Raw genomic sequence first — 14,318 nt, 5'->3', positions numbered from 1 at the left:
AAAGCTTCTTCATTTTGTTAACTTTTTGAGAAAAATAATAAAGCAGTCTTTAAAAAATAAGTCTAATAATTTGAACATTCTATAGGCATTTATTATTGACTTACCTTCTTGCAGCAAACAGCAGTCTGATTAGCACAAGAAAAAAAATCTGCTTCTGCCTCCCAGCGATTTGCCTCCTTGCAGCAAACAGCAAGTTTCACTTTCAATTTCAGTATGGGCCTCCCGATCATCAGCTGTTTCAGGCTGCAGGGATTGCTATAGACTATTGCAGCCTCCGCAAGCCCCATTTTCCCCGTTTGCTGCAAGGAAGTAATTTGCTGGGAGGCAGAGGCCAAAGGGTGGGGGACAGTGGGTGGATGAGGCAATATTCAGTGTATAAGACGCACCCAAATTTTCACCCTCTTTTAGGGGGGAAAAGGTGCATCTTATTCTCCAAAAAATACGGTATATGCAGGCCCATGAACAGCACTAGAGATGGTTTGGCCTGGTGGTTAAGGCACCAGGCGAGAAAGCGAGAGACCGTGAGTTCAAGTCCCATCTTAGCCATGAAAGCCGGCTGGGTGACTTAGGGCCAGTCATGCTCTCTCAGCCCAATTTACCTCACAGGAGTTGTTGCTGTGGGGAAAAAATAAGAGGAGGAAGGTGTGTTGGATACGTTAGCTGCCTTGAGTTACTTATAAAAATAATAAAGGTAAGAAATTTTAAAAAAACCTAAATAAATAACTACAATCTACTTCTGGCAAGGTAAGTTTCCATACATTGTGAGAGGAGGAATATATCCATTGGAAAGTTGCAGGCAATAGGCCTAGGAGTGAGCTTCCAGGCGTCACTGAACCAAAGTTTTAAACTAACATAATTGCAAAATGCACCAGACGTATTTCTAATGTGCTGACTTGTGTGCTGCAAAATAGGTACTTGTACGGATATATTTAGAGCAGGAAGAATGAAACGATGGGAAATGAGGAACTGAAAGTAATAAGTGCCTGAGAGCTTCAAATGAACGTGGGAGTTTGCAGAGAGTGACAGTCAGTAAGAAAGTAAGAAAGACCAAGGAAGTGAAACTACAGAGAGTGTACGTCAGTAAAAAAAGAAGGTCTAAGAAATGTGTCTTGAGATGAGAATGGGCTCCTTTGCCCAAGAGCAGTCTTTGTAGGACCTGCTCTCTCTCATTGGACCCTTTGAAATGGTTTGACGATGTGAGTTTTCTGTTGCTATTATATCTTTTGCTTCTTTCTTTTGTTCCAATTTATTAGAAAAAAGTAAACCTCTGATCTTAAAGTAAGATTTATCGCTTTTGGTTTCATCTTTGGGATTTTTGTTAATGAGAATTTTCCCATGACAACATCCTGTATAAATATTTGCATGTAAGCAAGAACAAGACTATTCCCTGCTCAGCCTTTTAAAACACCAACATTTCCATGCAATCTGTCTTTGTACAGGGGCATGGGTCGCAAGACACATACAATAATACAATAGCAGAGTTGGAAGGGACCTTGGAGGTCTTCTAGTCCAACCCCCTGCCTGGGCAGGAAACTCTATACCGTTTCAGACAAATGGTTATCCAACATCTTCTTAAAAACTTCCAGTGTTGGGGTATTCACAACTTCTGGAGGCAACTTCTGTTCCACTGATTAATTGTTCTCACTGTCAGAAAATTTCTCCTCAGTTCTAAGTTGCTTCTCTCCTTAATTAGTTTGTACCCATTGCTTCTTGTTCTATCCTTGGGTGCCTTGGAGAATAGTTTGACTCCCTCTTCTTTGTGGCAACCCCTGAGATATTGGAACAATATCATTCCCAATTTCCCACTCATAGGGTATTCAATCTTCTGGTCTGTGGGCCACACGGATGGGTAAGACATCTAGTCTGGCCACTTTATGTGGGATTGCGGGAAAGCCACCAACTTCTCTCATTACAATAAATATGAGTTTCCTTTTGGTGAAATGTAACCCAAGAAATGCATACACGTAGTACACGATCTCCTGCTTGAGCAGGGGGGGGGGGAGTTGGACTAGGAGACAGAAGGATAAAAAGCATTCTTACTTTATGCTGCTTGAGGAGAAACGGAAGCAGCATTAACATGCCTCCATCATGTACGATCCACCACACGTCGATATTCCCTTCATTGTAACGCTCGTGGTTGCTGGGATAGAAGGACACATTTTTGGGCACAAGCAAGGCGAGGTGGGCTGCAGTTGTGCAACGGACAGTGTCTGACATTAAAAAAAAGAGGAAAGACATGGTTGCTGAGAGTCAAATCCGGTTGGCTGCGGAACTGGACTTTAATTGCATCACATACTGGACAACCTGCTATGCATTGGTTATTGTTTCAGAGATATTTCCTTATATTTTCATAGATAAACAGAATCACCGTGAATGACTAGTCAAAAATACCGTGGAAGGAAGAGTGACTTCTGACTTCCTGCTGGCTTCCCCATTGTTCCTTGTGGAAAGCCAGTAGGGAGCAGTGGAAATAATTGTCACTAATCGTGACAGTGCCATGGGAAACAGGCTCTTTGATTTTAGACTCATTCGGTCAGTTATGTTAAGTAATTAAGCTCCCCGTTAGAAGAGCGAGTATGCAGAGAAGCGTAATGAGAGTGATATGGAATAACACGCACAAACCAGCATACAGAGACACTAAACAGTATAAAAATATAGTAGTTTACTGTGTAGAAATATAGAAGTATTTAGAGTCCGGTTAACAGTCCAAGTCATACGCGGTTCAGTAATTCAGTTATCAAAATAGTCAGTCTAACACACAAAGTATAGCTAAACAGTAGCAAACCACAATACCTCAAAATACACCGATCAACGTCTAACAAAAACAGAGAACTAACAGCCATTCTGGCTCCCTCTTATGGCTGCTTGAGGTAATAAACCAATTATATCTCTTAAGCATTTAAAGTAACAGTAAAGTAATCATAGCTTATATACATTGCCAAGCCAAGCCTAGGGTTAGATCCCTAACATGTTACCTCTTCTGAGAGATATAGATTTCAAAATTATTGCCGCACGATGCCCCATTTTGTCCCACTGAAGATTACAATCAGATACGAGAGTGTTAATAGTATATACAGTAGATATGATCCCTGATTGGTTGTGATTACTGGAAGAATGACAGGACTGGAAGGAAATGGTCACCACCCAATCTCTGTTGAGTACAGAGTGACAAGTAGGCCACACAAAATTAAGAGGCAGTTAAAAGGACTGAAGAATTTTGGCGCATTGACTCCAAACAAACAGAACAAAAAACAATATTGTTGGTAAACTTAACTAATATTTTAAAGACACGAAAAACAACGTTGCATGAATTTCAAGTTGGCAATGCTATTAATCAGGAAGAGTATAATTCTAGGATAGAAGAAATATTTGGCACCTTTGCTCTACCAGGAAAATCTAAGCGAAGTCCTTGACTGCCCGCCCCCAAAGAAATTCTGATCTATCATTGCAGTCAATCCATGTTGACAAATCTGAGTTACTCAAAATAATATCCTAACTTGATAAACAGTAGTTTCTACAGTTCTAAAAAATAAAATTGTACAAGATGACATAAACTAATAATAATTGACATAGGCTGAAACTGAGATCAGCCCTTTGCTGGATTTTGGCCATAATATCCCAAGATCATTCTGTGCCCCCTTGTTTCTTGAGAAATATAAAACTATGATTAAATGATGAAATAAGAAAGGATACAGAAGAACTTAGGAAGAATCCCCCATACAAAAACTCTTTTTTACCGGCAGATGGAATTTTTTTTAGTAAGATTAAAGTCCATCCAAATCAGAGTTTTCAACAGAAGTCCTCGCAAACTCACAACAGTATCAAAGTCTGGCTATAATATACATCTGGATAAATGGCAAGAATTATGAGAAAGGAATAGTAAAATAACATTGTCAATACCGTATAAAGAAAACTTATATAAAATGTTTTATAGATGGCATCTTTCACCTGCGAGAATAGCTGAAATGTTTAGAATTTTAGCACCAAATTGTTGGAAAAGTTATCATAAATTAGGCATAGTACATGCCATGTACTACCATATGTGGGTGGTCATGCCAAAAAATAAAAGAATATTGGCAGAAAATTCAAAGATGGCTGATAGAGATAACCAAAGAGGAAATAGTATTCACACCAGAACTATTTCTTTTGGGAATCATAAACAATAAATATAACAAGGAGATAATTTATTTAACAATACATATTATTACGGCAGTAAGAATGGACTTTGCCCAAAACTGGAAAAATAGGGAAATTCCTCAAGAAGGGGAAATAATTAGGAAAATTCTGACTTATGCTGAAATGGATAAATTGACATGAGAATTGAAGAATAAAGACAAGTCAGAATATTATAGGATCTGGGACAAATTTTATTGATGGTTGGGACAAAAAAGGAAAGACCCCAAATAAGCAATGACTAAGATTTATAGAATGGAGATTAGAATTATGTATGAAACTATGATAATGAAAATGTATAAGATAAAAATAAAGCAACATGGTTGGAAATATGATATTTTTATATTTGGAAATACGGAATAGATCAAAGGTTAAAAAGCATGGTGGTTATAAGGTATAACTTTATATCTTAGTATGTATGGCATTGATCTTGCCAGGATAGTTACACTGTGCCCAATGTTATCAAAGTTCTTCTTTTGAGTAGCAGGACAGACATATTTCGAATTCTAATTAATCAATTTTAGACATTCTACTATTCACTATGGAAAACAATGCTTGAATCATGCTTAAGAAAGAAAGAAAAATTTGAAGAAGAATGCTAACCAACATCCTTTGAACTTACCTATAAAGGTTTTCCAAGCTCTAGGATCCTCACTCTGCCTCCAGCCGTAAGGCCATCCCAAAACCACCGTGTTGTGCTTCATGCCACCCAATCCACAGGACTGTATCAAGTGGTAAATGCCATCACGGACTTTATTAGCCACAACAACTTGGCAAAATCCTTTGACCTTCTCAATCTCAATCATATTTTTGATGGTCTGGAAGACAAGCAAGGAGATCCAAGGGTCATCATTATGGGAAGCTGGCCAGAAGACCAAAAAAATCTCCCTTTTACAGATGATCAATCTAACTGCATTTTAGAAATACCTAAGATCACTGGTGCAGAGATTTTAAACCAATGTATACTTAAAGAAGACTATTTATTTAGTCACAATAGGGTGGGAAGAGACTAAATCGAATGCAGATTACACAAAGACCCCCTCAATGAAGTGAATTGTACTCATGCTATTAAAATGTAGAACCTAGAATAATAGGGTTGGAAGAGATCTTGGAGGTCTTCTTGTCCAAACCCTTGCTCAAGTAGGAGACCCTACTTGACTGTCCAGTCTCTTCTTCAAAACCTCCAGTAATGGAGGAACCACAACTTCTGGAAGTACGCTGTTCCACCAATTAATTATTCTCACTGTCAGGAAATTTCTCCTTAATTCTAGGTCTTCCACCCGTTACTTCTTATCCCGCTCAGAGGTCTTTTGGAGAAGAAGTTGACCTCTGTGACAGCTCTTCAATTACTGGAAGACTGCTATCATATCACCCCTAGTCCTTCTCTTCATTAAACTCAACATACTTAGTTTCCTCAATCATTCATTGCATGGTTTAGCCTCCAGTCCCCTAATCATCTTTGTTGCTCTTCACTGCATTCTTTCTAGGGTCTCAACATCATTTTTTGTCTTGTGGGGATCAGAACAGTATTCCAAGAATCAATTAATAGAAGCTTGTTCCTCTTTGCCCTCTGAAATTATACCACAAATACTGTACTTGTGACAGTTCCTAGATGAGCTTAAACTACTCCGCTTAGGGTATTAATAAATCTGGCTGCAGTAGCTTTGACCGTTCGTTTCTGACAAATAAAAACAATATATCTCCCACAATTAATTAGTTAAGATGTATCCAGCCAAAAGTAATGTTTAAAACAAAAACAAACATGTCATTTAACCCATGACATCTTGCTTTCCTTTCACCGCAGCAAGACAAAATTTAGCTACTGCCCACATAATGAATGCTTTGAAATGCTGAAAGAGAAGTTCATATAACATTTATGAAGGTGGTTGGTTGAGCTGCCATTGAGTTTTCAAGAGTTTTGCTTTGGGGTCTCCCTGCTAGCCTGCCTGTTTTTGAAGTCTTGTAAACATTTTTTACAATGTTTAGAAATTTTGGGCTTGGACAACCTGGAACTACGCTGCCTACGGCCTGACCAAAGCATAGTACATAAAATTGTCTGCTACAATGTCCTACCTGTCAAGGGCTACTTCAGCTTCAACCTCAATAATACACGGGCAAACAATCGATACAAACTCAAAGTAAACTGCTCCAAACTTGATTGCAGAAAATACGCCTTCAGCAACAGTGGTCAATGCCCTGGAATGCTCACCTCTGTTGCTACATTCTCTAAACCATCACAGCTTCAACCTTAAACTGTCTAGCGTAGACCTCACCCCTTCCCTAAGGGGTCTGTAAGGGGGCGTGCATAAGCGCACCAGCATGCCTACCGTCCCTGTCCTACTGTCCCCATTTATTCATACCCATTTCCTGTGTTCATGTCCACGTTTATACTTATACCTGTTATCTCGTACATGTTTGACAAACTAAGTTAATTAATTAATTTAAAAAAAAAATTGGTTCCAAGATCCCAGAAGATAGAATCCTTCACACCTGGTTTCGCCATGCCTCACCTGTTCAGCCGCCTGAGCTTCTCCATAGCTTTCTAGAAAGTTGCCTTGTATGGCAGTCCCTACAATGGTCAACCCCTTCCCGGCTTTTAGTTGTGATGCGAATGTCAAGAGTCTGGGGTATTTCACATGCAAATCCTCATCCAGCTTTAGCAACACCAACAGTTGGGGTCTAAGAAGGAAGACGAGGAAGCAGATTTTGAGAGAGACACAGGGCATGCCCTCCAACAACAAACCAGAATAAATTAAGCCTCTCTCCAGAGGACTGGCCCTTTGAGCTGTTCCCAAGAGACTTTGAGATATTTCAATGTTTTGCCCCCCCCCCGGCTCATTTTGGCTCATTGCAATTTGTTTCACGCAGATTTGTTCACAGCCAAATCCAGTGCACAGAGGGCCACTGGTTTGATTTTTAAGTACCCTGAGACACGAAAGGCATTGCATTAGTGCTGCAAATATTCTGTGATTCAGGCAATCCCCTTCCCATACATATATTCTTATATTCTGTCAGAGCGCTTGCAGTGTGGCTATTATGAGACAACGCAGGGGCAAAACACAGCACATAGAGACTTCAGACATTTAACAGTGGTTTACAATACAATAGCAGAGTTGGAAGGAACCTTGGAGGTCTTCTAGTCCAACCCCCTGCCTAGGCAGGAAACCCTATACCGTTTCAGACAAATAGCTCTCCAACATCTTCTTAAAGACTTCCAGTGTTGGGGCATTCACAACTTCTGGAGGCAACTTCTGTTCCACTGATTAATTGTTCTCACTGCCAGGAAGTTTCTCCTCAGTTCTAAGTTGCTTCTCTCCTTGATTAGTTTCCACCCATTGCTTCTTGTCCTACCCTCAGGTGCCTTGGAGAACAGTTTGACTCCCTCTTCTTCGTGGCAACCCCTGAGATATTGGAAGACTGCTATCCTGTCTCCCCTAGTCCTTCTTTCTATTAAACTAGACATACCCAGTTCCTGCAACTGTTCTTCATATGTTTTAGTCTCCAGTCCCCTAATCATTTATATACAACATATATCAGGGGTCAGCAACCTTAAACACTCAAAAAGCCACAAAGGTCCTAATTGGAAGCCCCCCCATTCAATTCTGGAGCTGACGGAAGTCTGGTTTCCCACACCATAGAGTCTCCTCCTAGCGTAGCATCCTTTTTCCTCTGCTGGCCAGAAGTCTGGTTGCCCCACCAGAGTCTCTTCCTAGCGTGGCGTTTTTTCTCCTCTACCTGTCCTAATCGAAAGCCCTATCAATTGCAGAGCCGACTGACAAAAGGGAGCCACAGCAGATGGATGAAAGAGCCACATGAGGCTCTGGAGCCGCAGGTTGCTGACCACTGACATATACAGATATATACATGGTAGCAAATACCTGACAAGTAATCAATCTTCTTCTTAACTTTACATGGAGAACTTAGCAATGGATTCTGGACACAAGGAGAGAGATACACGAAGAGAGAGAAATACGTCCTCTCTTGGCTGCTTTATATAAACACCTCTTAAAGTGGTAAAGACTTTTGTGGACCCCTTCATAGTCTTAAAAGTGGCTATACCAATGCTGATTCATCTTCATTGCATCAGCCTTGCATTTCGGAAGCTTTACAGTTGCATCAGCTTTACATTGGCTGGTAAGCTTTAAATCATCATTACCCAGGCATCCTCAAAGTTTAGCAACTGCAAAAAAAACAGTCCTCAAACAGAGGTTGGCTATCTAATTTTGAATCACAGAGAAGTGGTGATGAAGTCAGGAATGCACTGACTTCCCCATGGGGGGGAAAAACCTACACAACATTTACAATAAATTGAAAGAACCCACCGCCAGTTCTTGGTATGGGGAGGACCTTCTTCCAATCTCAGCAAAGCATACCGGGCAGCGCTTAGAGAGAGGCCCCGAATCCCATCACCCCATTCCTTCTCTGCCCTAGTAAAAAAAAGAGAGCATCAGAATGGTAGGAGAAGAGCAGGCAGAGCTGGGGTGGTGGTGTTAAATGTGTCATAAGCTTAGAGTCATTACATTGCCACAAACAGTCAAAGACCTCCTGAATTCCATTGACCTTATCTGCAGCCAATTTAGTACTCAACTGTAGTTGACCAGATTCTTGTGTTTAGGCTGGAATAAATATTAGTGTGTGAACAGTGTGTGTGGGAATAAACTGACTGTACATGTCTGTGGGTTTTAGCTAGAACATAACAAGATATGTGGTTTTGGCTAGAAGGAACTGTTGCTCTTGGCTAGGAGGAACTGGGATTCTTTGTATGGCAATAAACAACTCCTTATATGTATCATTATATCTTTATATGTACCATTATATGTAACCAATCATTTTGAGTGATTAAAGCTTCCTGTTATAATCTAATAAAAGAGGGTGTCGGGCGTAGCCCGAGGCTTCTCATCCCGAGGACAATCCTTGTGTCCGTGTCTTTCATGGGTAGCCGGGAAAATCCCCTCAAGTGTGGTTACCTGAGTATCATACATTTCATACCCAAAAAAAGTGTTATTCATATTTGTTTCATTTAACAATCTTATACAATACTAGTAGTAATACACGTATTTATATTAAATTTTAATCTTTCTCTGTTTAATTTTTCAATATTTCATTTTGCTATTTTTATACCAATCACCCTGCCTTGATTATCGCACTTTTTGATGTGAATAAAATATTATCAATCTTATTTGTTACATTTAACTTAGATAACTATGAATACCAACATTTATCTTACATTAAAATCTTCCGTTATTGCTTATTTAACGTTATTTGATTGTTCAATGTTTCAATATATTGTTTTTATATCGCCATATTCTATCATAACACAACTAAAATATTATCAATCTTCTTTGTTACATTTAACAAACTTATATAACTAATATGAATACCAACATTTATCTTACATTAAAATCCTCTCTTATTGCTTATTCAACGTTATTCGATTGTTCAATGTTTCAATATATTGTTTTTATATCAATCGCCATATTCTATCATAATACAACTAAAATATTATCAATCTTCTTTGTTACATTTAACAAACTTATATAACTAATATGAATACCAACATTTACCTTACATTAAAATTGTCCATTATTGCTTATTCAACTTATTTGATTGTTCAATGTTTCAATATATTGTTTTTATATCAATCGCCATATTCTATCATAATACAAGTAAATATTATTAATCATATATTATTACATTTACCATACATATGCATATTCATAATGAATTATCGTTTTTATTGTCATTTTCTGAATTTCATTGAGGGCCGCATCGGGGTCGTGTATGACCTTGGGAGGTGTGGGGGGGGCGTGTGGCCAGTTTGATGTCACCTGTGGCGGTCCAAGTGCTCTGCTAGTGAAAACAGGCTCCCAAGCTCCATTTTCGCCTGGGACAGCCTCCCGTAAACCTCTGCATGTGGCCCTCCCGAGCTCAATTTTCACTGGCAGAGGGACCAGGGGCCGATCCTTCACTGTTTCCAGGGTGCCCTGTGGGCCAGATTCAAGCACCCTGTGGGCTGGATCCAGCCCCCAGGCCTTACATTTGATACCCCTGCTCCAGATGGAAGCAGTTAGGGCTTAAATGCCCAGTTTTACAATTCTATCCCTCCATCTACCTTAAATCAAATTACTTTTGCAAGGACCCCTGAAGGATTAGAGCACACACAGAGTGTAACCTAATCCAGCTTTTGTTAAATTGCTGTTGAGAGAAGCTCCATTGTAACCTAACGTGCCAACTTCCTAGATAAAACCTCTAGGCGAATTGCCTAGAAAAGTAACAAGTGGATTCTGCAAAGTAACCTTGCTTGCAACTTGAAATGTGTGTTCAGCATTCCCTAACAAAGTTGTGTCTTATTGCCAGAAAAAAAATATTTCTTTCCTCTTCTAAGGTCCCTTGTTTTCAGTGCACTGAGAAAAATCATGAGGTTTGTGTAACATGAAATGTTTCTAACACTATGATGATCTGTGCAAGCTGTGTAAGACTATAAGAAGTTCGAAAAAAGTTTCTTTTTCCATCGGACACCTGTCTTTTTCCCTCTCTCTATGCCTGCTCTTTTAAGAGCAGGCATCAAGAAAACGCCATCAAGTCTTTTTTGCTTTCTGCAGAAAATAAAAAAAAACTGATTATCAGTAGCCCTGTGTTTAGAGTTTCATTGGATTTATCAGATTCTGAGCCGAATTCGAAAACTTGACACTTTTCGTTAAAAATTTACTTACCCTTGATACTCAATGTACTTGTAGATCATGCCGGCAATGAGCATGGCCACTAATGCATAATACCAGGAGGAGATGAACATCAGGGCAAGGCAAATGCTCATCCCTAAGAAGGACAGGGCCCTAAGAAAATTAAAACTCAAATTGTTAATAGGTCCTTGAGGGTGAACCTGTGGCACGAGGAGCGATATTTGCTGGCACGCGAGCCATCAGCTCCAGTGCAAACGCGGTCGCTGGCCAGCTGATTTTCAGCCTACTGGGGGGCCAGGGGAGACTTCAGGAAAGCCTCCGGAGCCTGGGGGGGTGAAAAACGGTCCCAACGAGTCAACCGGAAGTTCAGAAACAATCGTTTCCAGCTTCCGGAGGGCCTCCAGGTGGCCAGGGGAGGCAGTTTTCGCCCTCCCCAGGCTTCAGGAAAGTCTCTGGTGCCTGGGGAAGGTGAAAACTCTCCCTCCCTGTGTGTATGTGGGGGGGCAGTATGTGTGTATGTGTGGGGAAAATTGGGCACGCATGCGCAGGTGGGTGGGGCCCATTGCATTGTGGGTGCGGGCACCCGCGCACAATTTTGGCATGCCTTTTACAAAAAGGTTTGCCATCGCTGTAATAGGTTATTAGGGCTGGATCCAAACATACAAGTATTTCTTGAAGAAGGACAGCCGGAAGGATGAAAAGGTTCCAGAGAACCTGTGTTGGTGGCAATGCAAGATTTTGCAGTCTCTGTGACAGTTTATTTAGGTATTCAAGTTGCAGGTATTATCAATATGACACAATAAAGTATGAAACGAGGCCGGAGAAGAATAATAGGCTAAGGCAGGGGTCACCAACCTTTCAGAGCTCAGGGACCTTAAATTCATAAGTTTAAATCCCACGGGCCACTAATATGACCTGTCTAATGGGTGGGCGTGGTAAGGTGGTCATGTGACTGGGTGGGCGTGGCCAACTTGATGCCACTCACATCGAGGGGCACCTTGCCAGCCCTCCTCACCTGCCTGTCTGGGCTCCTTAGGACAGGAAGCAGTTGCTGGAGCTAAGCAGCCACCATGAGAAAGAGTTGGCAAAAGAGCTCAGTTCAAATGGGATCTGACTGAGGAGGCGGCTCAGCAGAAGCACCTCACTGAGGACTACGAGCATGGGCTTTCCAAGCAGAGGGAAGAGCTGCGTGACTGCAAGGCCAGGTACTGGCACCTGGAGGCTCAGCAGGCTGAGATGGTCAGCCAGTTCCAGGCCATGATGCAGTCCCACTGGAACAAGGCCCTCCAGCTCTTCACCACCAGCAGCGCTTCCCTCCAGCCTTCGCCCAAAGCCCCTCACCAGGAGGTTGAGGCAGACCCCAAGTCGGAATTTCTGCCCCCCTCCAATCTGCAGAAAAAGACCAAGAAGTGGGAGACTCGCTGCAGCAACACAAATGTTCATTGCACGTATCCGGCCCAAAGGCCGTAGTTTGAGGACCCCTGATTTAGTGCAATATTTAAAAATGAAAATAGGTTTTCTGCACACCACCAACGTTTTCTCGTGGACCACCAGTGGTCCATGGATCAACAGTTGGTGACTGCTGGACTAGGAGACATTTTCCAAGCACTTCTAGTTTCACAAATTCTCAAGTGTTTTGGGCTTTTGACTCGTAACTTCTCATGTTCATGAAGACCATTTTAGAAGCAACTTTCCTCCTAGCTCATTTACTCAAAAAAAACCAAAACTCTTACCAGTGGTAATACTTAAATCTGGGACGCCAGTTTGGAGTTCTTAAAAGAGTCTGCACCGCACAGGCCAGGTTGACAAACAGGTAACACATTAGGAAAAACCTAATTTGGAATGGCAAAGAGGAAGAAAAGAGGAGAGGAGATCAGTGCATGAAAGTTGGAAGATGCCCATTTCTTCATTCTGAATTTCATTTGAACACCTCTTTGCTTCCTGGGGCATCTTATTGCAGCGACTCCTGCTATGCACTATTTGCAGTCAGGATTTCTGCAGGGGATAGTCAGAAATGCCAAAGGTGCAATAACAGTGGGATGAAAGCTCCATTCATTTTCCATGGGTGATGCACTTAAAAAACCTAACGAAGTCTCAACCACATCACTACGACCCATCTTGACTTTCGTTAATATACCCTGCTGAGGTTCCTGACTTGCCGTGAAAATGCAGGAAAGGAAAACAACCGAAGAATGGAAAAGTCTTCTGAGTTACCAAATATTAGATTTGTTCAAAGACTCATTATTGTCACAGCAATAATGAGCAATAACTACAGGAGAAATAACTGCAGTAATAGATTCCTCAGGTTTAACAGTGATGCATCAAAATCAACGCTAGGTGGCAGTTGAAAATTGTCTTCTGCAATAGGGCCCCAATAGAATAAAAACACACAATTCACTTCTTATTTTGACTGCAACATTTTGTGGTACTTTTAATGTGTATCCCAGGAAACACTCAGAAACATGCTGAGAATGACCCTAGTTGTTTCTTCAATATAACTGATGTTCCTTTGCAATTGGGCCGCCACTAGTCCAAATGACTCAGTACAGCTTATGTGCCAAAGATATGAAGTCATATTTGTCTTTAATAAAGCCAAATCCAGTAATAAAGTCTGAAATCTCACAAGGCTGCCACATCTCACAAACATATGAGTTCTGGCATAAGCTGTCGAGAGATTTTGTGTGGGAAGGCTGACATCTAATGAAATGTTGGCCTTCACTCAAGTTCTCAGTCATTTTTAAATTCCAGTTTTTATTTTTTTAAGCTGCTGGCATCAAAAAGTTTCTTAGTGTTTATATCAAGTTTCTTCAGCTTAGATTCCTCCAGATGCATCAGTTCAAGACTTACAATTCCTTCTCCATAGGACCAGAAATGATAAAGAATGAGCAATCTTCTAGATGTCTATGGAGATGTTCAATCATCTAAGTCATGGTTGTCCCAAATATGCTTTTCCAAAAGTCACTGGACTTACTTGTTTTTTCTTAAAGGTAAAGGTTCCCCTCGCATATATGTGCTAGTTGTTCCCGACTCTAGGGGGCAGAGCTCATCTCCATTTCAAAGCCAAAGAGCCAAGACATCTCCGTGGTCATGTGGCCCGGCATGACTAAATGCTGAAGGTGCACAGAACGCTGTTACCTTCCCACCAAAGGTGGTTCCTATTTTTCTACTTGCATTTTTTACGTGTTTTCGAACTGTTAGCTTGGCAGAAGTTGGAACAAGTAACGAGAGCTCACTCCATTATGCAGCATTAGGGAGTTGAACTGCTGGACTGCTGACCTTCTGATCGATATGCTCAGCATCTTAGCCACTGAGCCAATGCTTATTTTTTCAAGGAAAAACAACCAAGAAAGCCCAATTGTCTTTGGAAAAGCACCTTGGGATCAATCCTCTAGGTATCTTCTAGAAGTTGGGAACTCAAACTCTCACCAATGATCTGGTTGCGTATTCTCATCTTTAATTCCCATC

The 14,318-nt window shown here is 41.0% G+C and overlaps 1 protein-coding gene across 1 annotated transcript in view; it reads right to left on the bottom strand.

Moving 5' to 3' along the window:
• The window catches only part of SLC12A4 (solute carrier family 12 member 4), a 62,210-nt gene that overhangs the window by 6,355 nt on the left and 41,537 nt on the right, over nucleotides 1-14,318 (bottom strand). Inside the window, exons 14-19 of the mRNA XM_081963333.1 lie at nucleotides 12,587-12,685; nucleotides 10,887-11,006; nucleotides 8,496-8,600; nucleotides 6,684-6,852; nucleotides 4,796-4,991; nucleotides 2,041-2,210 (exon numbers count right to left, since the gene is read on the bottom strand). Of these exons, the coding sequence (XP_081819459.1) occupies nucleotides 2,041-2,210; nucleotides 4,796-4,991; nucleotides 6,684-6,852; nucleotides 8,496-8,600; nucleotides 10,887-11,006; nucleotides 12,587-12,685 (859 nt within the window). The remainder of the gene's footprint in view (nucleotides 1-2,040; nucleotides 2,211-4,795; nucleotides 4,992-6,683; nucleotides 6,853-8,495; nucleotides 8,601-10,886; nucleotides 11,007-12,586; nucleotides 12,686-14,318) is intronic.

Source organism: Natrix helvetica (genome assembly GCF_964273705.1).
Source record: "Natrix helvetica genome assembly, chromosome: 10".
Taxonomy (NCBI): domain Eukaryota; kingdom Metazoa; phylum Chordata; class Lepidosauria; order Squamata; family Natricidae; genus Natrix; species Natrix helvetica.
Note: the sequence above shows the minus strand (reverse complement) of the source record. Positions and strands in the feature narration are given on the sequence as shown.